At 37.4% G+C, this 24,199-nt stretch overlaps 1 protein-coding gene across 1 annotated transcript in view; it reads right to left on the minus strand.

Annotated features, from left to right (window-relative positions):
• The window catches only part of LMLN (leishmanolysin like peptidase), a 66,845-nt gene that overhangs the window by 40,598 nt on the left and 2,048 nt on the right, over positions 1 to 24,199 (minus strand). Inside the window, exons 2-3 of the mRNA XM_074214720.1 lie at positions 13,313 to 13,410; positions 4,055 to 4,085 (exon numbers count right to left, since the gene is read on the minus strand). Of these exons, the coding sequence (XP_074070821.1) occupies positions 4,055 to 4,085; positions 13,313 to 13,410 (129 nt within the window). The remainder of the gene's footprint in view (positions 1 to 4,054; positions 4,086 to 13,312; positions 13,411 to 24,199) is intronic.

The raw sequence follows: 24,199 nt of genomic DNA on the forward strand, positions 1-24,199 counted from the left end.
GTAAAGAAAAATTTCTACTTCTGGAAATATAGGAGGCTAGGAAATGAAGAGTGAGGGGACTGAAGATATTTTCTTTGCTTTCCAATTGAATTTGAGATGAGGTCACACCATTCACTTATATATTATGGTCACACTTTCTCCCCCCATCCCTTTATTTTAACCACTGAAGTAAAAAGTAGAAGCCTCAAGTTTGCATATCTTAGGGTCTGCAGGTGGAAATTCATAGGATACCACAGTCAAGTCTATACCATTAAACATGACGATACAATCAAAAGTCCCATGAGACTCATCACATTTAAAATTTTATAGGTTTGGGGCAGCTAGGTGGGAGCAGTGGCTAGAGCACCAGCCTGAAGTCAGGAGGACTTGAGTTCAAATTTCACTCAGGCACTTAATAATTACCTAGCTGTGTAATCTTGAGCAAATCACCTTGCCCCATTGCCTTGCAAAAACAAACAAAAAAAAAATTGATAGGTTGAAGAGATCGTGTATCTGTGCAAGCAGTTCATTAATGCAAAAATTTATATCTTTAACACAAATATTCCCTCAGTAATACTGTACTACAATTAATCATAGTATACCCAAACTTGGGGGAATCAAAAATACAAACTGCCCAAAGGGCAATGGAAAGATTATAAGAATATAGACTTAAGAGTTAGAAGAGATTTTGAGGTCATATAGTCTAAACTTTAATTTTCCAGATAAGGAAATTGAAGCTCAGAGAGGTTAAGTCATAGTTGGTTATAAACATTTAAGTGCCTATTATATAGCAAATATAGACCAATGGAATACAAATTCAAAAAAAGATACTCCCTGTCCTTGAAGAGCTTACAATTCAATGGGAGAAGACAACACACAAAGGCAAGATGAAAATGAAGTTGGGGAATTAGGGAAGGAAAAGTACTTGAAATGAAAGGATTGATGGAAAAATTCAAAGGAGTACAGCTAGATGGGCACTGTAGAGATAGGCTGATTGGGGTACTCTCGTTAAATGGAGGTTTGGGGAGATAGATCTTCACTCTGCCCTCTAATCAGAGTGATTCCCAAGGGAAGAGAATTTTGATAAGGTCTGAGTAAGGCTGATGTGAACCTGCAAGAGGATGAGGTTCCTGGGGGCATGAATGACTTACCCAGGGTCACCCTGATAACAGTATCCAGGGCATGAATTGAACCTACGTCTCCCTGACTCTAAATCTAGCTTTTCTGCCTCTACACCATATTGTTTCTCAATATTTGATGAGCAAAAGTGGCTAGGTGACACAGTGGATAGAGCACTGTTCCTGGAGTCAGGAGTACCTAAGTTCAAATCCGGCCTCAGACACTTAATAAGTACCTAGCTGTGTGGCCTTGGACAAGCCACTTAACCCCACTGCCTTGCAAAGAAAAACCAAAAAAAAAAACCAAAACTCTAAAAAAAATATTTGATGAGCAAAAGGCAGCTGCCAATAGAGACCTATATAAAGGGAGCAAAACCAAAGATGACAACCATGGAGAAGTATAACTAGACAAGGAGGTGGGCAGTTCATATAATGAGTAAAACACAAGAAAGTATGACACTGCTGTGGACAAGACATTCAGAGCCACAGGAAGCCTCTAGTACAATCGCTGGGTCTGTGAAGAAGGACAGGTTAAAAATCAGAGAGTAACTAGAGTCAAGAAATACACCTCTGACAAATGTTCACTGGGAGACTTGTCAGAGTTTCCAAGTCTTCCTAGGAATAATGCTTTGACATTTTGAGTGACCATTTCAGATCTCCTCTATCTGTCTGATCACTACTTAACTTTCCCCAATATTACAATGTTTAGAAGACTTATCTTACTTTAACTTCACAACTTTTTTCTTTTTTAAAATGTCTTTTTTTCTTATAAATTTAGCAGTCATCAGCATTGCAAACATGGTATATTAATACAATGAAAAAGAGAATTTATAAAATTACACTGTTTCCTCATCATGAACTGCCTTAAAGTAAGTTGTCACTGGTCTCAAATGATAATGCAGCCATTCTTCATAATTAAAGGTTGAGTTAGAAACCTGTAAAGAATACAGTTCATGGGGCAGCTAGGTGGCAAAGTAGATAGAGCTCCAACCCTGAAGTCAGGAGTACCTGAGTTCAAATACGACCTCAGACACTTAATAAATTACCTAGCTGTGTGGTCTTGGGCAAGCCACTTAAACCCCATTGCCTTGCAAAAAAAAAAAAAAAAAAAGAATATAGTTCATATGCCCAAAGGGTAACAAAAATGAGCATACCTTTTGATCCAGCAATATCACTACTGGGTCTATACCCTGAAGAGATGATGAAAAAGGGTAAAACCCTAACTTGTACAAAAATATTCATAGCAGCCCTGTTTGTGGTGGCAAAGAATTGGAAATCAAGTAAATGTCCTTCAATTGGGGAATGGCTTAGCAAACTGTGGTATACATATGGCATGGAACACTACTATTCTATTAGAAACCAGGAGGGATGGGAATTCAGGGAAGCCTGGAGGGATTTGCATGAACTGATGCTGAGTGAGATGAGCAGAACCAGAAAAACACTGTACACCCTATCAGCAACATGGGGGTGATGTTCAACCTTGATGGACTCGCTCATTCCATCAGTGCAACAACCAGGGACAATTTTGGGCTGTCTGTAATGGAAGATACTATCTGTATCCAGATAAAGAGTTGTGGAATTTGAACAAAGTTCAAGGACTATTCCCTTTAACTTAGGAAAAAACCCCGATATCTTATTGTCTGATCTTGTTATCTCTTATACTTTTTTGTTTCTTCCTTGGGGATGTGATTTCTCTCTCATCGCACTCAATTTGGACCAATGTACAACATGGAAACAAAGTAAAGAATGACAGATTGCTTTCCATGGGGGGGGGAGTAAGATTGGGAGAAAAATTGTAAAACTCAAATAAAAAAAGAGTATAGTTCATGTCAGTGGGCCAACCTGTTCCACAATAAGTAGCAGGAAAAATACTGCACTTAGGAGGGATGAGAAAACAGTGTTCTGCTTCTCAGGACTGTGTGGGATCCTGTGGGAATCACTGAATTTCTCTGAACTTCAGTGTACTCATCCTTAAAATTAGGAACACGATACCCTATATAGAAACTGAACTCAGAGGGATTTTGTGAGTGCCCTGCAAAATGCTTTACAAACCATAAAGCAATACCTAAATGTCTATTATCATTATTTATTGTAATGATGTTCTCCAAACACATCTTGGAAGAATTCCCTTCCAACCTTATCAGTATGGGTAGACCCTGCTCCCATTAATTTAAAAGGAATCAGAGTGTTAGCAAAAAAGTAAAGGATATTATAGAGTATAAGAATCTAAGAAAAAAATTACTAATAAAAATAGACATTATTATTAATAGCAATAATAACATCTTACATTTGTATGGCACATTATAAATTAGAAAGTATTCTCAAGATATCCATTTAAGCCTGAAAAACCTCCATTTGAGATGGCTAAAGCACATTTTGTAATCCCCCATTTTATAGCTAAAGAAACAAGATTCCTTGAGCAGAATTCTTTCTGGATTCATCTCTCAGTCTCTCTCTTGTAAGGATGATAAATGGTTGACTTGCACCACTGCAGAAGAAGTCTTTCCACTGTGATGATTTTGGTATCTGTTTTTATTTTAATCTGATAATAAATCTGGCTACCAAAGTTTTAGCTCTCTTCTTGGCATATGAACATTACAATATAGTCTATATTCTGGAAAGTGATCACATTCTACAGGCCTCCCAAGCCCAGCACAGTAATCCTGGTTCAGGATATTAGAGAGGCAAGTCTAATAATATTCTAATCCTCCTTAATGAGATTTTAAAAGCTTTTAAAATGTCCCTGTTCACTTAATAATTACCTAGCTGTGTGGCCTTGGGCAAGCCACTTAACCCCGTTTGCCTTGCAAAAACCTAAAAAAAAATAAAATAAAATAAAAATGTCCCTGTTATTGAGATATCAGGAAAACCCTGAAATTTCTCTCTTGATACTGATCCACATTCTACCAATACCTTTTGATTGGCTGTTCAATGGGAAGGTAACATATATTACCTACCTTTACAAGGTGCCTTTTCTCAGAAAGCAACCTGAAAAAGATGACATGAGAATATTTTTAAAATCTCATTTTGGAAGTTAGCAAAGAAGGAAAAAACATGGCAATTGTCAATGTTGGAGGAGTTTGGGATCTGTGAATTTGTCCAATCTTTTGAAAAATAATCTGGAATTATCAATCACTCAACCAACAAGCACTTATTAGTCATCTACTCTGGGCTAGCTGTTAGGGATACAAAAGAAAAAGTGAAAAGTTCTTCCCAAAAAAGAACTTACAAGAGAAAGCATGTATAGGAATAAACACCATGGATACAAGGCAATTTTGAGAGAGATCATACTGGCAACTGGGAGGAGAGGAAAGGCTTCATAACAAATGAACTGAAAGGTCCTAAGGAAACTAGGAATTTTAAGAGGTAGAGGCGAGGGGAGAGAACATTCCAGGCATGGAGATGACCAGATGAAAAGGCTCAGTATTATGGTCAAGACAGTAAGAAGCTCTTGCTGACTAAAGCACAGAGTTCCAGAAAGGAATATTCAGATTTCTTTTACCAGAGATTCTACTGCTAGGCTAAAAATCCCCAGGAAATCAATGATTAAAGTAAAAGATCCAAACAAACCCCCCCCCTCAAAAAATTTTTATAGCAGCAACTACCATATGCCCCCCAAAAAGGAAACAAAGTCAATGGATATTGATTGGAAAGGTGATCAGAGATTAATTATAGCCTATCTCTGCAGTTCCCATCTAGCTACACTCCTTTGAGTGAATCATAATGACTCCATCTTGTGACTCAATTCTGGAGCCAGATTTCAATTCAATTATGGATTGAATCCAATTTCCAACTTGTCAGAAAACTTTGTTCAATTGCAGAATTAGGAGAAAATCTTATTGCCTCATTTGAAACTAACCCTGCATGGCAAGGAAATTGAATCACCTCTCCCGGCTGCTTAGAGACCCTTAACCAATAACCTGGGTTAAGCTGACATAAACTCAGTCTGATTCAAAACGCAAGTTGTTTTCTCACAATTATACTTCTCAAGCAACACATATGTCTTATCTTAAAATTGGTCCCATTCTAATTGATCAACTATTATTTCCATATTCTTTTGGGTTTACACATACTTGCAGAGAGTAGGACAGCTCTTATTCTTTCTTTTCTTTTAAGGTTTTTTTTTTTTTGCAAGGCAAATGGGATTAAGTGGCTTGCCCAAGGCCACACAGCTAGGTGTCTGAGACAGGATTTGAACCCAGGTACTCCTGACTCTAAGGCCAGTGCTTTATCCACTATGCCACCTAGCCACCCCGACAGCTCTTTTTCTGATTCAGGACATTTCATCTTTTTATGCTCCTTCCAACTTGGAAAGTCCCTAATCTTTCATCCAATCAGAAATAAAATTAGCTAATGTTATATGATCTTCTTATAATTAATTGGCCTTATTTGGTTGTTCTTAATGTGTTCAGGGTCCAGACCTAAGCTGTTTCATATGTAATGCTTAATAAATTGTTATACTCAGAAGGTTGAACTTTTGCTTTCCTCATTCATTTAACTTTTCATCTGACTCATTGACTCATGTTGGCACATGAATGTAATGCAATAAAAGCATCATAACAAGTAATGAACATGACAAACATAAGCTTTACACGAACTGATAAAAAATGAAATAAGCAGAACCAAGAAAACAATATACAAACTATCTACAATATTGAAAATAGAAAGAAAAAAATCAACTGAAAGCCGTGAAATTCTAATGAATAAACTAGCCGTCAAAGAAGATCTAGAGAGGCACCCTGTCCCCTTCCCTTCTTTGTACATATGGAGAACTTTAGGTTTTAAAAAAACTACATATAAGGTCAGATTCGGTTGATAGTTTGCTCATTTGTTTTGTTCAACTGTTTGTGTTCTTTATGCTTTGTTATAAGGACAACCAAGGTGATACCAAAAAAACCCAATATACTAAAAAATTTTTAGTTAAAAAAACTACATTCTCTGGTGTCACTAAATGGTCTATCCAGTCCTTGTCTTACAACAGCAAGAAAGAACTATGAAATAACATGTCAGTGGCTAGTGGCTTCCTTACCCTGGAATAGTCAACTATCCTAACCATGGAAAATTCCTCTTTTCTCCCTGCTAAGATTCTCCTGGAGTCTTTATTTTTGTGGAGGGCCTAGGCCCACCGTGATTTACCTTCTGGCCTAGTCCCTAGTTTCCAGAATTCAAAGCCATTCCCTTCCCCAAGATCAAGGCACCAACTCTTCATCTATCCCCTTTGCAGCTTCTTGGAGTGAATCATCTTCCCCTATTAAAATATATTCTGAAGGGACCTAACTCTATTATATATCTAAAATCATATTTAAAGTGGCAGTCATCCAAATGGTCAAATGATATGCAAAGGCAATTTGCATGTGAAGAAATCTAAGTGATCTATAGTCATATGAAAAATTTCTCTAAATCATTACTTATTGCAAATTAATGCAAATTAAAGCATCTCTGAGGTAGCCCTCACACCTCTCAGACTGGCCAATATGACCAGAAAGGACAATGATCAGTGTTGGAAAGAATGTGGGAAATCTGAGACATTAATATATTGTTGGTGGAGCTGTGAACTCATCCAACCTTTCTGGTCAATTATGCCCAAAGGGCAACAAAAATGTGCATACCCTTTGACCCAGCAATACCACTACTGGGTCTATACCCTGAAGAGATGATGAAAAAGGGTAAAAACATCACTCGTACAAAAATATTCATAGCAGCCCTTTCTGTGGTGGCAAAGAATTGGAAATTAAGTGCATGTCCATCAATTGCGGAATGGCTTAGCAAAGTGTGGTATATGTATGTGATGGAACACTATTGTTCTATTAGAAACCAGAAGGGATGGGAATTCAGGGAAGCCTGGAGGGATTGGCATGAACTGATGCTGCGGGAGATGAGCAGAACCAGAAAAACATTGTACACCCTAACAACAACATGGTGGGGGGTGATGATCAACGTTGATGGCCTTGCTCATTCCATCAGTGCAAACAATCTGGCGCAGTTTTGGGGTATATGTGATGGAGAATACCATCTGTCTCCAGAGAAAGAATTGTGGAGTTTTAACAAAGACCAAAGGCTATCACCTCTAATTTTTTTGTAAAAAAATTTATCTTATTATGCAATTTTGCTATCTCTTATACTTTATTTTTCTTCATTAAGGATGTGATTTCTCTCTCATCACATTCAAATTAGATCAGTGTATACCATGGAAGCAATGTAAAGACTAACAGACTGCTTTCTGTGGGGGGGGGGGAAGCAGGATTAGGGGAAAATTGTAAAATTCAAAATAAATAAATTCTTTCTTTCATCAAAAAAGGGAAAAAATTAATATTACTGTATTTCAGTATAACTGATGTCTAAAAGAAATAAATTTTAGTAGAATTGATTTATTTTGTGAAAAAAAATAAAGTGGCAGTCATCAAAATTGTCTGGTTCTGGTTAAGAAATAAGAGAAATGGGTGCAGCTAGGTGGCACACTGGCCCTGGAGTCAGGAGTACCTGAGTTCAAATTTGGCCTCAGATACTTAATTGCCTAGCTGTGTGATCTTGGGCAAGTCACTTAATCCCATTGCCTTAAATAAAAAAAAAAAAGAAGTAATGGATCAGAGGTTTAGGATAAATACAAAAGATACAGGGGTGGCTAGGTGGCACAGTAGATAAAGCACCAGCCCTGGAGTCAGGAGTACCTGGGTTCAAATCCTGTCTCAGACACTTAACAATTACCTAGCTGTGTGGCCTTGGGCAAGCCACTTAACCCCATTTGCCTTGCAAAAACCAAAACAAACAAACCAACAAAAGATACAACTGTAAAGGACTAGTAATCTATTGTTTGATAAATCCAAAGACTAGTTTCTGGGATAAGAACTCACTATTCAACAAAAACTACTGGAAAACTGGATGGTAAAAATTAGGCATAGACCCTATACTAAAATAAGGTCAAAATGGGCACAGGATTTAGATATAAAGGATTATATCATAAATCAATTAACAGATCAAGAAATATTCTGTCAGATCTCTGAAAAGGGGAGAAATTTATGACCAAACAAGAAATAAAGTACATTATAAAATGCAAAATGGATGATTTTGACTATATCAAATTAAAAAGTTTTAACACTAATAAAACCAATATGGTCAAGATAAGAAGGAAAACAGAAAGCTGGGAAACAATTTTCACAGTTAGGGTCTCATTTCTAAAATATATAGAGAATGGGGCAGCTACATGGTGCAGTGGATAGAGTACTGGCCCTGGAGTCAGGAGGAACTGAGTTCAAATCCAACCTCAGCCACTTAATTGCCTAGCTATGTGACCTCAGGCAAGTCACTTAACCCCACCGCCTTACATAAAAAAAAAATTTTTTTTAATAAAATATATAGAGAATTGAATCAAATCTATAAGGATGTAAGTCATTTCCCAATTGATAAACAGACATCTAAGGATATGAACAGGCAATTTTCAGATGAAGAAATTAAAGTTATATCTATATCTATATATATAAAATCATGTGAAAAAATGCTCCAAATATTTTTGATTAGAGGAATACAAATTAAAACATCTAAGAAGTACCACCTCACACATCAGATTGGCTAAGATGACATAAAGGGAAAAGGTTATTATTGGAGAGATATTGGGAGGACTGGAAAGTTAAGGCAATATTGGTGGAGTTATGAATTAATCCAACCATTCTGGAGAGCAATATGGAATCCTGCCCAAAGAGCAATAAAACCGATCATACCCTTTGACCCAACTATACCAATATTAGACCTATATCTAGAAGAAATTATAAAAATTGAGAAAAATCCCATGTTTCAAAATATCTGAAGCAGCTCTTTTTGTAGTAGCAAAGAATTGGAAATTGAGGGGATGTCCAACAATTGAGAAATAGTTGAACAAGTTATGGTATATGAATATTATAGAGTACTAGTGTTTTATAAGAAACCATGGACACTGGAGAAGCATGAAAGAATTACATAAACTGATGCTGAGCAAAGGAAGCAAAACCAACAGAACATTGTACACATTATCAACATATTGAGTTGATCAATTATTTTTCTTAATTTTAATTTTATTTTTTAAATTCTCATTTTGTACAAATTTTTTTTTACATTAATAAAATATTCTTGTTTAAGAGTAAACAAAATACCCCCCCCCATGAATATAGACTTGCTTGGGCAATAAAGTAAAGGGGAGAGAAAAAAATTAAAATAAAAAATATAATAGTAATAATTGTAGGTATGGCCAGATGGCGCAGTGGACAAAGCACCAGCCCTGGAGCCATGAGCACCAGAGCCCACATCCAGCCCCACAGACCCAACAATCACCCAGCCGTGTGACATGCAAAACACCGGATCCTCACTGCCCTGCAAAAACCAATAAGAAGAAAAAAAAAGACCCAAAATAAAATAAAATAGTAATAATAGTAGGGGTGGCTGGGTGGCGGCCAGAGCACTGGCCCTTGAGCCAGGAGCACCTGGGTCCAAATCCAGCCTCAGACACCCAAAGATCACCCTGCTATGTGGCCCCAGGCAGGCCTCCAAGCCCCACTTGCCCTGCACCCTCCCCCAAACAATAATAATAATAAAAAAAAGTGCTTCAGTCTTTGTTACAACACCAACAACTCTGTCATGGGTGGATCGCATTCTTTGTGGTCAGTCCATCACAAAAGTTACTTCCATATTTTTCCAACGTTGCCATTGCTGATCCCAACTCCCTCCTTTCGTATTTTTCCACTACCATGTACTATATTTTCTCTCTCCTTTCACTCTGACTCTGCTGTAGGGTCGCTGAGTGGCACAGCAGACAGATCCCTGGTCCTGGGGCCAAGAAGCCCTGAGCTCCCATACCACCCCTTAGGCCCAGAATCCACCTGGCCCCATGGTCCCGGATAGGCCTTCCAATCCCAGCCCCTTGCAAGAAGTAAAAAAGAAAATGTGTTATATCTGACCACTCTCCCCCCATGGCCCATCCTCTCCTCCTTTATTCACATCCCCACCCCTTCCCCCTGCTCCCTCCTCCTTCTTACTCCAGATGTCTATACCCCATTGAGTATATATGCTGTTTCCTCTCCTAGCCATCTCTGATGAGAGCAAAGATTCCCTCATTCCCCCTTGCCTTCCCCCCTTCCATATCATTATATTAGCTCATTGTAATAAAGAAAAATCTTATTATATGAGATATCTTGGACTATTCCCCCTCTCCTTTTTCTTTCTCCCATCACATTTCCCTTTTTTTCTATTGACTCCATTTTTACACCATATTTTATCTTCAAATTCAGCTTTCTCCTGTGCTTCAACTATAAAAGCTCTCTCTATCTGCTCTATTAACTGAGAAGGTTCATATGAGTATTATTAGTGTCATTTTTCTATGCAGGAATACATGCAGTTCATCCTCATTATGTCCCTCATATCTCCCCCCCTCTCCTCCAATCTCCATGCTTCACCTGAGTCCTGTATCTGAAGATCAAACCTGTTCAGCTCTGACCACTCCAAAAGGAACATTTGAAATTCCCCTGGTTCATTGAAAGTCCATCTTTTTCCCTGGAAGAGGACATTCAGCCTTGCTGGGTAGTTCATTCTTGGCTACATTCTAAGCTCTTTTGCCTTCCGGTATATTGTATTCCAAGCCCTACGAGCTTCCAATGTAGTTGCTGCTAAGTCCTGTGTGATCCTGACTGCAGCTCCATGATATTTGAACTGTGTCCTTCTGGCTGCTTGTAATATTTTCTCTTTGACTTAGGAGTTCTGGAACTTGGCTATAATATTCCTAGGGGTTGGTTTTTTGGGATCTTTTTCTCGAGGGGATCGGTGGATTCTCTCCATTTCTATTTTGCCCTCTGTTTCTAGAATATCAGGGCAATTTTCCTGTAGTAATTCTTTGAAAATGATGTCAAGGCTCTTTTCCTGATCATGACTTTCAGGTATTCCAATAATTTTTAAATTATCTTTCCTAAGTCTGTTTTCCATATCAGTTGTTTTTTCAATGAGATATTTCACATTTCTAATTTTTCATTTTTTTATTTTGAAGTATTGATTCCTGATTTCTGGTAAATTCATCAATCTCCCTGAATTCTATTCTTTGTCTGAAGGATTTGTTCTCCTCAAAGAGTTTTCTTATCTCTTTTTCCATCTGGCCAATTTTGCTTTTTAAGGCATTCTTCTCCTCAATAACTTTTTGAACTGTTTTATCCATTTGACCTAAGCTGGTTTTTAGCATGCTATTTTCTTCAGCATTTTTTTGGATTTCCTTGACTAGGCTGCTGACTTCATTTTCATGTTTTTCCTGCATCTCTCTCCTTTCTTTTCCCAGTTTTTCTACTAACTCCCTCATTTGATTTTCAAAGTCTTTTTTGAGCTCTGTCATAGCCTGAGCCCAATTTCTGTTTTTCTTGGAGTCTTTAGATGCAGGAGCTTGTGCTTCCTCATCTTCAGACTGAGTATTTTGATCCTTCTTGGGCTCATTTGCAAAATATTTCTCAATGGTCTTCCTCTTGTTTCTCTGCTTGCTCATTTTCCCAGCCTGGGCCTGGTTTTGGGGTGCTTTCTGAGCTTTTGGGACACTCCCACAAGGGTCTCAGTGTGTGAGGCTCTGTCCTCCCTCTTGGTCTGTGAATGACCATAAGCGCCCCCCTCTGCCACGGGGCTGAGGTGGGGGGGGGGGCCTAGACTGGGATCAGGATCTGAATGTGGTCAGGGCCCCAGAGTCCTGTTCCAGGGGCAGAGGACAGAGCTCGGCAGTCTCTCTCTCTTCACTCCCCTCCCTCAGCTCAATGGGCTCATGCCCTGGGGGCTCCTGCTTACCAGCTCCACCTGCTTCTGTTTCGGAGTCTGGGCTGCCCAAAGACCAAGCTGTTCGCTGTGTTCCCTGAGGGCTGGGCTCCACGTGCTCGCTCTGGCAGAGGTCCCCCGCTGTTCCTCCACTTTGTGCCCAGTGCTCCCCGGGGTGCAGCTCAGGAGACTCCCCGGCCGCTGTGAGCTGTGGCTCCCAGTGCCCTGGGGCTACCTCCGGGAGACTGAAGCTCTTTGGCTCTGGTGGGCCACCCCTCCGGCGGGCCGCCCCTCCAACCCGGGGAGCAGAGCCTTTCTGCTCTTTTCCAGGTTACCTTGAGTAGGAGAACTGCCTCACTGGGTCCCTTTGTGGGTTTTGTCTCTCAAAAGTTTAGTTAGAGTCCTTAGTTTCAAGTTTTATCAGAGAGCGCCTAAGACTGGATCCCTTCTTGTCACCATCTTGGCTCCGCCCCCCATGATTGTGTGATCAATTATGATAGATGCAGTTCCTCTTAGCAGTTTAGAGAGCTAGGACAACTCTAGAAGAACTGTTTTGGATAGCATCATCCCCATTCAGACAAAAAAAAAAACCACCATGGATTCTTGAATGAATGCTATGTTCACTTTTAAAAATTTCTCTAATTTTTTCCTTCATATTCCATGGTTTTCTTTCTTTTCCCTTAGTCCTAATTCCTCATAGACAAAATGACTAATATATAAATATGTTAAACACAAATGTACATGTACAATTTTCACCAAACTGTTCATCACTGAGGAGGGGGAAGGGAGGGTTGAAGAAAAGTGTGGAACTTATAAACATGTAAGTGAATGAATGTTGAAAAATTTTCATATCTAATTTGAAAAATAAAATAAAATATCAAATAAAAAACTTTAAAAAAAAAAGAATACACCCTGAGGACAGAGACTTTCTTCACATCTTCTGTTATTTGCATCCCCAGTACTTAGCACATCTCCCCCCACCATAAAGCAAGTAATTAATTAATAAGCCTGGATCACTTCATTCCTTCTAGTTTTCCATAATTTTTTAATCTCAAAAAGCATAGGGATAGATTCAAAGCAACCCTAATTTTCATTAGCAACAAACCTGAGGATATATTTTAATTTATCTGGCTCTTTAATCTATTTATATTTTTTACCAGAGTAAAGAATCCTACAAGTTTATTCTTGAAATATGTGGCAGTAGCTCCCTTCATTTTTAAACCTGTAATACTATGTAATTCAAAAGATTTGCTGTGGGTTGAATGTTATGGAATTCATTCAACAAATCCATGATCACTCTAGCTATTTTATGATTTTTAGACTTCGATAATACAAGTTAGCTCTGTTTTAAAGACTGGAGTAATCATGCTTATTTGCATCTGGAAGCCACTCTGTCCCCTACATATTTTCACCCACTTTGGGATAATGTTTAGATTCTTAATTAAAACTTAATAAAATAATATTGTACTTACTCTTCAACACTTTTATCATAAACAAGCTTAATTCTTAAATGTTGATCAACATCTCTCTTCAGGATATGATTTGTATTAAGATGAACCTTGTATATGACCTGGAATCAAAGGGAATAAAAGGAATAACAGAGTAAGCTATATAGTGTAACTGGATGAGTCCTACAACTTAAATTATTAAATTGAATTAAAGGAACAAAGATCGCATCATTCAAAATAATAAATAACTTCCCCAAGTTTCCCAATATTTCCCTTGCCCTCAAAGTTCTCTTGTTGTCAAAGAGATTAGTAATATAAATTTGAAAAAGTTTCATAGGAATTACTAAATTGGTGCTTAGGAGAGCAGTTGCTAACAATTTACCTACTCTCAGTTCCAGCTCTGTCACTTACTACTTCTACCCCGTGGACCTCTGACAACTCAGTTGATTTTTTCTAGGACTCAGTTTTCTCAGAAGATGGCTTTTAAGATACTTTTTTTGGCTTTAAAATCCCCAGGATCCAACATCCAATAGCTCAGGGCCATTCTCTAAGGCCATAGCCTTGGAGAGGAGGTGCTTGCTCAGTTAGGAGGGATTATTTCCTTGAAGAAGTTCCCTTTACCAAGGAAATTACAGATCCAATTCCCATTCTTATATGCAATTTAAAGAACCTCAAGCACCTATAATTGATTTGTTGATAGTATACTTTTATGCATATTTTTAGTTTTGTTGACTCTTATGTTCTTTGATCATGAAGGAAGTAAAAAATATGGTAAAATATGAATAAGATAAATAATAATTTTCCTTCCCCTGAAGTATAAGCCTAGATTTTCTACAATTTTTTTAAAATAATTATTTAAATGGGGCAAGGAAGAAAATCAAGCCAAAGTTTTACATTACCAAGATTTTTAAACAAATGTTTCATAGGAAATAAATCAAGGGATTCAGGAGACAGATACAATTTTCCCACACAATTCTTTCAATGTCTACGGATGGGATTCTATAGCAAATACTTTTTTCACTGGAAACTTTGAGCATGCAAAATTAAGCAACCTTTATTATGCATAAGATCTATTCAGGATCACTTAGACCAATCTTGAAATCAGTTTATTAGAAACTTCTTCATATTACTGGAATTGGAAGGGATCTTAGAATTCTACTACTTATTTTACAAATGAGGAAACCTGAGACTCAGTGGAGAATAGATTTATCTTCTAAGTAAACCTTAGTGTCTCCAGAATTCTAGTAGAATTGTCTATAATTCACCTTCCCATCTCCTTTAGTGAAGAGATTTTAGTTGTAAAAGACAATCCCCTTCAAAATCACTCAAAGTTAAGAATGTTTTTGTCCTTCCTTTTTTTAGAGGACCACTGACATCATGCTATAATGTCTTTATTGAAGGAGAAATACCTGCCTAATTGTTTAACATTAAGGCTGTATATGCTCAGGGAGAATCTGTCTAGTTTTTTAATATTAAGGACCAATATATAAATTCAATGTAACCCTCTCCATTGTTAAATGTAAATTCACCAAGATACTAGGAAAGCAAACAGTCCATTTCCTCCATTTTTTTTCCTCCACCTTCCTGGCTTTCAGTCTTTCAGAATGGGCACCTGACCATAGTCATGTCCAGGTGTGTTGAACCTCTTCCCCTGAGTCCTGCATAGAAGGTGGGCAAGATTCTATAAAAGCTTGGGTAACACCCTCCTCCCATGTCCAGTCATTTCTTGTGGCTGTTTTCTGTCCCCTTTTTCCTCTTTCCCCTCAAGGATTTGTAGCCTCTACTTTTGTTATTCACTGTCCCTAAATTGCTCACTATTTTATAGTCTCTCTAGAGAGTTTGTGAACTGTTTGTGGTCACCTGTGTACTTTCTGTAATACATGTGAACTTTGCAGGTTTGTAAATTAAAGCTTATCTTCTGTATCTCTGGGGCCAGTCTATGAATTTTTCACTTAGAATGAACCCCCCAAAAATATAAGCCCTTTCCCTGAGGGTACCCATTCACCTATCATCTTGACTTGAACAAGAATTGGATATGAGACAGAGTTGTACAGAGTCATCAGCTTTATTCTTTCTTCCAGAGTTTCTGAAGTCCAGTGGCAGGAAAAAAGTCAAGAAGACTGGTGAAAGCCCCGTATGCAGTGGATGACCTTGGCATCTTTGATGTCAAGCTCTAAGTGCTCCACAGACTCTGCTTCAGATACATAGTTATTGAAACATAGGGAAAAGATTTCGCATGTTGACACTCCCTTAATCCACCCAAGAGATTTGTGGCTCAAACTGATTTAGCTCTGCACATGTGGCCCCTGCACGAGGGTGGTGCCAATGTCAGAGACGAGAGAGGAGGGTATATTTGATATTAATTGTGGAGGTAAAACTGAAAGGCCCAAGCAACAGATTTATAGAAGGGGCAGGGAGGGAGTTTGAGGAGTCAAGAATAACTCCTAGATGATGACCCTAAGGAACTAGGAAAATGGCATACTCTACAATAATATAGAAGATGAGAGGGAGGAGGGTGAGTTCCCGTTTTTGAATATTGAGATGTCACCTGGACTTTCAATTCAATGTCTGAGGTTGGAGTACAGCAGAAATTTGGGAGCAGGATAAGGTGGATTTGAGAATCATAAAAAGATGATATTTAAAGCCATGGGAGCTGATGAGATCACCAAGAGGGAAAGACAAGAAGAGAGCCCAGGACATAAACTATCTTATTCAGTAATTCTTATTTAAGTTCTTAAAATGGAAGATAATAAAATGGACTTGTCTTTCCAGCCAAAAAGTATTAAGGGACTCTAAAAACTCTAGTAATGAAAAACTGTTATCAAAGTGACATTGAAAATCCATTCACCTTTCTTAAAAGTAGCAACTAAAAGCTCCTATGACATTGAAAGGACACTGCTTAAGATGAGTGATCTTGCATCATGACTAAAATTTTCCTGTGTAACTGCATGAATTCCAGATCAAGTGGGTTTCAAGGTAAGGTGCCACAAAGATCAATGACCTCTAGCTGACAGTTTCCTCAGAACTAGCCAATTAAGCCAAGTTCTGACAGTCATTACCAGAGGCTTTTGCAGCACCCATTTGTGAGAAACAAGGTTTAGTCACTCCCTTAAGAAACAAAACTTAAACTGAAGTGAGTGAAAGAAGCATTTATTATGATTCTCTGAGAAGCAGGTATATGGTACTCCATAGGGACACACACAATACAGAAGTAAGACCAAGTTTTCTACAGTTAGTTCAGCCCTACTCCTCCCATTAGTAAGGACTGGTCCAGATTCTTCCAGGTTACTTTTCCTTTTTCTCCCACTATATACACTCCTTGGAATGTTACCCAGCCCTCAACAAACATCCCATATTCAAAAATGGTGGAAAAACTCCACCTTAAGGTATGTCAGTTAATATGCATGAGGTTAATTAAGCATACAAAGGAGCTAAGGTACTGCTGAAATGAACCTTTGGGTCTGAGCCATTTGTCACATCTGAAAATCTGTACATTGCAAAACAGGAGATGCTTATCTACGAGCATTGCATTCTTTAACAAATTCCTCACCTTGCAACATTTGTGGAAGCAGAACTCCCTAAGCTTTCAAATTTCTTATCTTCTAATTCCCTACTCTTCTTTTAATACTGGTTCTGCTTCCACACTTTTGAATCATTGTCACTACTGTTCTCAAATTTTTTTTCAACATAAATTTGCACTCCACATCACTGTTCATGTCACTGACCTCCTTTACAATCATCATCTTAGCATTCCCCTTTCTGATCACCTGAATTTCTCCCATACTTCACACACAGAATTTTGTATAACCTTCATAATTAATTATATGAATCAAGTTATACACAATGGTAAGATTAGTCCACAAAAGGCAATTAAGGTGATTCCCACAACCTGCTTCCACCAGGAATCACTAAACCAACTCAGTCAAGAGATATTAAAAGAACTGATCCAGATTTGCACTGGGACATGGGCCAGTCTTCCAGTTTCTCTGGTTATGTCTTTTACCACCTGCCCACTATTATCTATCTTCATGTAGCATTTGGATAGGTTGAGCTTCCCAAATACTCCCTGTTAATACATCAACTTATTTTATAGTTTTCTCCATCCTTCCTGTTTATGGTTAAGATATAGATTCCTTTCCTCAGTTTCTCAAATTTAGTTAACAATTTTTCACTTTCTTTTTCATATATATAGCTTTTACCTTGCCCTGTATTTCATCAAGTAAAGGTTTTTCTGTTTATATTGTCTGATAATGGGCTGGCAACAAACATGAGGTCTGTCTAAAAGGAGGGGGTATAAGTATGGATGACACACAGAATCAAGGGAGAAGTTACAGAGATGAAAAAGGGGGTAGTCCCCTTTGATTAAATAACCCATATAAATAGATGCACGATTTTAAAAATGAACCATAATATAAACTTCTGGTTCAATTTTTCTTTCTTCTGGAAACATCTGATGTCCTTCTGTATCTTCAGAATCTATTCCAAAAGTCCTTTCCAGTTCAGGTGGCTTGTAGAGATCTTTTTTGGTAAAGAAACTTCTTAACACAATATTTTAATCAGAGCAAAACTCATATTTTCATAACTAGAAAATAAAACTCTGGAGCTTCTTGGATCATGACAATTTATATTTTGACTTGCCCATTGTCAAGCTGATACACGCAGAAAATTTAGTTACAAATAGGAAATTAATTTGGATTTGCTTTTGAAATTATTTTATTCCTTTTAATCATCTATTTGGAGAATGCCACTCCACTTAACAAAATAAAAGTCCATAAAAGTTCACTACAAAAGTGAATTCACTGAAGATTGCCAAATTAACTTGAGCTTGTCATATATACATTTGGTAATCATTTTGGAACAGAGTATCCAGTAAGTGATTTACAAATGAAACAATTTTAACCTTTAGTTATTATTAAGATAAGGACTCAAACATCATTAACTATAAAAGAACTTTTCTCTTTAAAACATTTCTAAATAGACTGTAGGTTATCCTTCTTCTAATATACTTCACTGACTCACATTCCTTTCCTTAAAACAGTTAAAAAAAATTTCACTAAAATGTCCCCTTAGCATTAAAAGGAATTCTGAGAGGAGCAAATAGCTAACAGATGCCAAGGCTTTACACTAGCCTACCTGGTTATTAGAATTCAGATAAGTATAAGCCAAATGACTTGAAATTTCTATTCCTGACCTTTATACTGATTACTTGACATGATTATTACAATTTGCCATAAAGATCAGGGAAATAAAGAGCAGGAAAATTCCTTTATTCATTTAGATGTCAGTTTCCAAGAAGAGGTCACACGGATAGCCAAATGCCTTGAACCATACTTTAAATCTGCTAAGTAATATATTTTTCAAATGTCACGTTTGGGAAACTGAATCAGAAATAGTTCAATCTCAGAATTTGTTGAAACTCACTCTTTCAAATCTTATCCCAGGAAGCCTGTCACTTTTAGTGTCCAACCCACATTGGTTACTGGAATCAATACAACATTGACCCAATAGCATTTCCTTTGCTGATCATGCCTGGAGTCAGACATAGAATAATGCCAATTCAACAACTCCTTGAGACTTTAAAGAGCTGTTACAAATAATCAGATCTTTAGGTGAGTTCAGTTTACAAAGATTAAAAATCAATTATAATCTCATATTAGAAATTGAAAGAGATTATCCTAGGAAAAACTTCAAATTATCTAGCCATTTTGCATGGGTACCTTTACTTCAAAACTAACATAAAAATTGAATATATAAATACAACAATTCCAATTTACATAAAAATATATTCTATAAAAACAATTTTCTCTATTAATATGTTCAATTATTATCCATATTCAAATAAATACAAAAAACAAACAATTGCTTCCAGGATCCTTTAAAACTTTTAGAACAAATTCAGACTGCTTTCAAATAATCTGCATATAGTCCACAGGTGTTCCTAAATTCCAAATGTAATAAACATTAAGAAATATTAGATTCCAAATAAGATGGCATGTGAATTATTTACACCCATACCATCTCAAAAGAACTGTTACTTATGTCAAGTACTGGTAACAAATTTAGATCAAAACAGCAAGATCCTTTCTAATTGCAATTGTTAAAGTAACTGAATACTTTTAGTATTAACTCAATGTCTAATTGATTCAGTACTACTATAAACAATACCACCACATTATTGAAATTGAATTAACTTATAGGATTTAAAAATTCGGTAGCCCCTACTATATAAATATTTTTACCAAACATTTCTTTACAAGAATAGTTTGAAAGATCACTCCAAGTTACAAAACTATTTGCGAAATTTCATTATTATTATTATTATTATTATTATTAACTGATCACAGAAAACTTTTCTTTCTGCTGAAGTTAAACCATTTCATTCTTTTTTGTTTGTTTTTTGCAAGGCAAACAGGGTTAAGTGGCTTGCCCAAGGTCACACAGCTAGGTAACTATTAAGTGTCTGAGGCCAGATTTGAACTCAGGTCCTCCTGACTCCAGGGCCGGTGCTTTATCCACTTTGCCACCTAGCTGCCCCTAAACCATTTCATTCTTACAATGTTCTACCACAGACTAGACCCTGGAATCATAAAATCAGATGGTAATCTTCAAATAATAGTAATTTCAAAATATTCACTGAATAAAAGGAGGATTCACATTTGTTCTTATTAGACTCAGACCAGGATACTCCCTATATTGTGGTCTTGTATCCATCTCCTGCTTTTCCAAATAGCAAAATCTACTCACATGCTCCAAGCACTTCCTAGAATACACTCACAGTCCCTGATCTACTCCCATTATCTAAAATCCCCCCCCAGGGGACTGTTTGGGGGGATTATCTGGAGGAACTTTCAAGTCCTCCCCAGGTTCCTTTTCTTGTTTCCCATCTTAGGAGTTTTCTCCAAGGGTCCTTCTTCTGAAGGACTGATCCACCTAAAATAAAATCCCAGACCAACAAGGTAGTACTATAGCCATCTCTTTTCCTGCCTCACCTGATATATCGACATACATGGCCTCAGCAGTCACTGTTGTCCTCTTTCTATGATCCACTCACTTTTCTCGGAAAACCCGAGGTCTCAGGAACTTTTTGGATGCAAAGGGGTAATCAGAGAAGAAGGCAAGGAACACTGGAAAGGAATAGGAAAGCTCTTCCCTGAATTCCTCTTTGCACAACCATCTCAGGGTCTTTTAGTAACCCAGACATGTTTCCAAATTGTGAAAAATGGGGTTTTGTCACTCCCCTTAAGAAACAAAACTTTAATCAAGATGAGCAAAGGAAGCATTTATTATAGTTTTCAGAAGAAGCAGTTGTATGATATCCCGAGGGGACAAAGTCACACAGACACAGACACACATACAGACATACACATACATAGAAACAGACAGACAGACAGACACGTACACACACCCCTAATAAAGGAGTGAAAGCAAGCTTTGTACTGTTAGTTCTGCTCTTCAGCTCTACTCCCATCAGAGTCAGGATTTGTCCAGACTCTTCAGGTTACAACTCTTCCTTATCCTACTACAAACATCCTTGATATGGTTCCCCCTCTCCCCTTTCCTCCTCTCTCTCTCCCCTTTCCTCCCCTCTCTCTCCCTCTCTCCCCCTCCCTCCCTCTCCTTTTTCATAGTCAAAACTCCTCTCCTTTCCTTGCCACCATCAGTCACTGCCTCCGTTTCAACACTCACTTAGAACATAACCATTTACAATCTGCCTTCTGATTCTGCCATTCAAGTGGAATTGCACTTTCCAAAGTTACCAACAATCATTCATCTGCTAAAGGCAAAGGCCTTTTCTTAGACCTCACCTTTCTTATTCTCTTTGCAGCATTTAACATAGCTGACCTCCCCCTCCTTCTGGATGATCTCTTCCCTGGATTTTTCAGACACTTTTTTTTCCTGACTTTCTTTCTAACTTTCTTTATGAACTCATCTTACTTGTGTCCCATCTTCTTACTATGAATGCACCCCAATGGTCTATGATGAACTCTCTTCTCTTAAGCTGGAAGAGACTTTAGAGATCTAGTACAACCCTATATTTACCAATATACAAACAAGTCCAGAGAGGTTAAGTGATTTGTCCAAGGTCAAAAAGCCATTAATCAACAGAGCTGGGATTTAAACCTAAATCCTCTTTCCAAATATAATTTCTGCTATACCATGATGCCGCTAATTAGCTTTCACAAGTTTAACTAATTTCTAAACAAAAGACTCTCAAAAACAGGTAGGGGAAGGAACTCTTAGACCTAGATTTCACTGCAAACTCCCAGATGAGTAGTTTGCCACCTTCTCTGAAATTTATAGCCTTAGAGCAGGGAGCTCTTAAGCTGAGGTCGAGAAACTTCTTGTATTTTTTAAACATTTTGATAACTTTAGCAAGGCAGCATAGTGAAATGGGAAAAAAAGAATGAATAAGACTCAGAAGATTTGAGTTTGAATTCTGACTGCCATTTTCTGTAAAAATGAGGGGATCAATTTGATTCTAAGAGACAAATGATAAATAGGCAACTACCTCGTGGCAGAGGTGATGGCTTCAAGATGCAGATGGACACATTTTAATAAGGGCAATGTGAGAATTTGTTTTCCCTGACTGTATGTATATTTGTTACATGGGCTTTGTTTTTCTTCAGTGAAGTTTGTTGTTGTTCTAAAATTTGGCTAATTCTGATTTTTTAAGGAGTTATTTTCTTCAGTATTTTTGGTGCCTCTTTTATTAAGTTGTTAAATTCTCTTTTCATAAGTTTTTTTTAAAAAATTACTTTTTCCAACTACATGCAAAGGTAGTTTTCAATGCTCATTTTTCTGTAAGGTTTTGTGTTTCATTTTTCTCCCTCTTTCTCTCTTTTCCTCCAACTCCCCCACCTCCAACAGAGAGCACTTTAAAATAGGTTAAACATGTATAACTATGTTAAAGCTATTTTCATTTTAATCATATTGTGAAAGAAGAGTCAGAACAAAAAGGAAAAAACCATAAAATATAAAATATTTTAAAAATTGAAAATAGTAAGCTTTAGTTCCTTTTTACTAGTTCCCTCTCTGGATGTGGATGGTATTTTCTATCACAAATTCTTTAGAACTGTCTTTGATTAGTATACTGCTGAAATAATCAAGTCCATCACAGTTGATTACCACACAGCATTGCTGTTAATGTGTACAATGTTCTTCTGATTCTATTCATTTCACACAGTATCAAAGTTCATGAAAGTTTTTCCAGGCTTTTTTTAAAGTTCCATCCCTCCAGAAAAACACTGTCCACCCTAACAGCAACATGAGGGCGATGACCAACCTTGACGGACTCACTCATTCCATCAGTGTAACAATCAGGGACAATTTTGGGGTATCTGCAATGAAGAATACCATCTGTATCCAGAGAAAGATTGTGGAGTTTGAACAAAGACAAAAGACTGTTATCTTTAATTTAGAAAGAACAAGTTATCTTATTATGTAAAAAACAAAACAAAGTTCAACCTCTCATAATTTCTTATAGAAATGTTCTTATAGTTTTCTTTTTATTTACCAGCAGGTAGGGATGGGGGTGGGACAAGATGGAGATGGGGACAGAAAATGCAAAAATAAAAACATAAGAAAATGAGGAGGTTGGGGTAAATACATAACTTCTAGGACCCCTTCTGATTTGACTTTGATTCAATGAACCTATTTTTCCAGACTGATTTCCCATTATTCTATTTTAACCTAAAAACCCCATTCTAGATCCCCTTGCTTATCCTAACTTCCATCTCCCTGCATCCCTTAATCCCTTCAAGGCTCAACCTGAGTGATACCTCCTACCAGACACCCTCTTGTTTCCCCCAAATGTTAATGCTATGCTCCCCACCAAATTAGAAACCATTCAGAAACTGAGTCAAGCACCCTTGTTTCTAGGCTGGTCTCTTCAACTGTTACTGAAGGGAGTGTTCTCTGTGAAGGACCATCCTCAATACTAACACAAAATTGCTGAACAGCTATCACTGCAGGGTGTGTAAACCCAAGTTCTCCAGGAAAAGTAATCTTCTCCCTGGAAGCAAGCCCAACCTCTTCTGGCCTAGTCTCAGAAGCTACCATCCATGGAAGCAATACTTGTGGGTGATGAAATCTTGAAACTGTTGATTTATTATCTGAAATATAAATGTCCGAAGCAAAAAACTTCCGAATATAATGATTTATTTCCAACTGCAATTAAATCAGGTCTACTGGTTTCTCATAAGTCAGAGACAAATGGATGACTAAGAAAGCTTAATTTTAATAGCTTAAAAAAAAGAGGACAATAGTCTAAGAAACTAGTTTTGAACATAATTCAATTAGACAAAACAAGTCATTTAGCTGGTGTACTTTTTCTATGACTTTTTACAAGCACATCTATTGCTATTGCCAAATTTCAGGGTATAAGTGAAATGGGAGCATAATGGGAAGTTTCCAGGATGTTATAACTATTTTATCTAGTATTCAACTGGATCAGGACCAGTATCTATGATTCTGCTTATCAGAGTGAGTTTGCCTTTCAAATCTTGTTCTATAGTCAGACATAACTTTTACATCTTCTATAAAGAGGAACTTATTTCAGGAAGCTAATGAAAAGAGGAACTTACCATCTTAAATTAAAAGCAGAACTTAACCTTTATAATCTTATCATATCTAACAACCTCATGAGGATAGCTAGGTGGCATAGTGGATAAAGCCAGACTGGCCTTGGAGTCAAGAGGACAGGTGTTCAAATCTAGTCTCAGACACTTGCCATTTACTATAGCTGTGTGATCTTGGGCAAGACACTTTAACCTTGATCTCACATCCAGGGTCATCTCCAATTATTTCAATACATATCTGGCCAATGGACCCAGATAGTCTAGAAGACAAAGTAAAGCTAGTAACTTTGCATGGTACCTCCTCACTCAAATCAAATTCACGTACATGTCAAGG

Source organism: Macrotis lagotis, chromosome 1, assembly GCF_037893015.1.
Source record: "Macrotis lagotis isolate mMagLag1 chromosome 1, bilby.v1.9.chrom.fasta, whole genome shotgun sequence".
Classification (NCBI taxonomy): domain Eukaryota; kingdom Metazoa; phylum Chordata; class Mammalia; order Peramelemorphia; family Peramelidae; genus Macrotis; species Macrotis lagotis.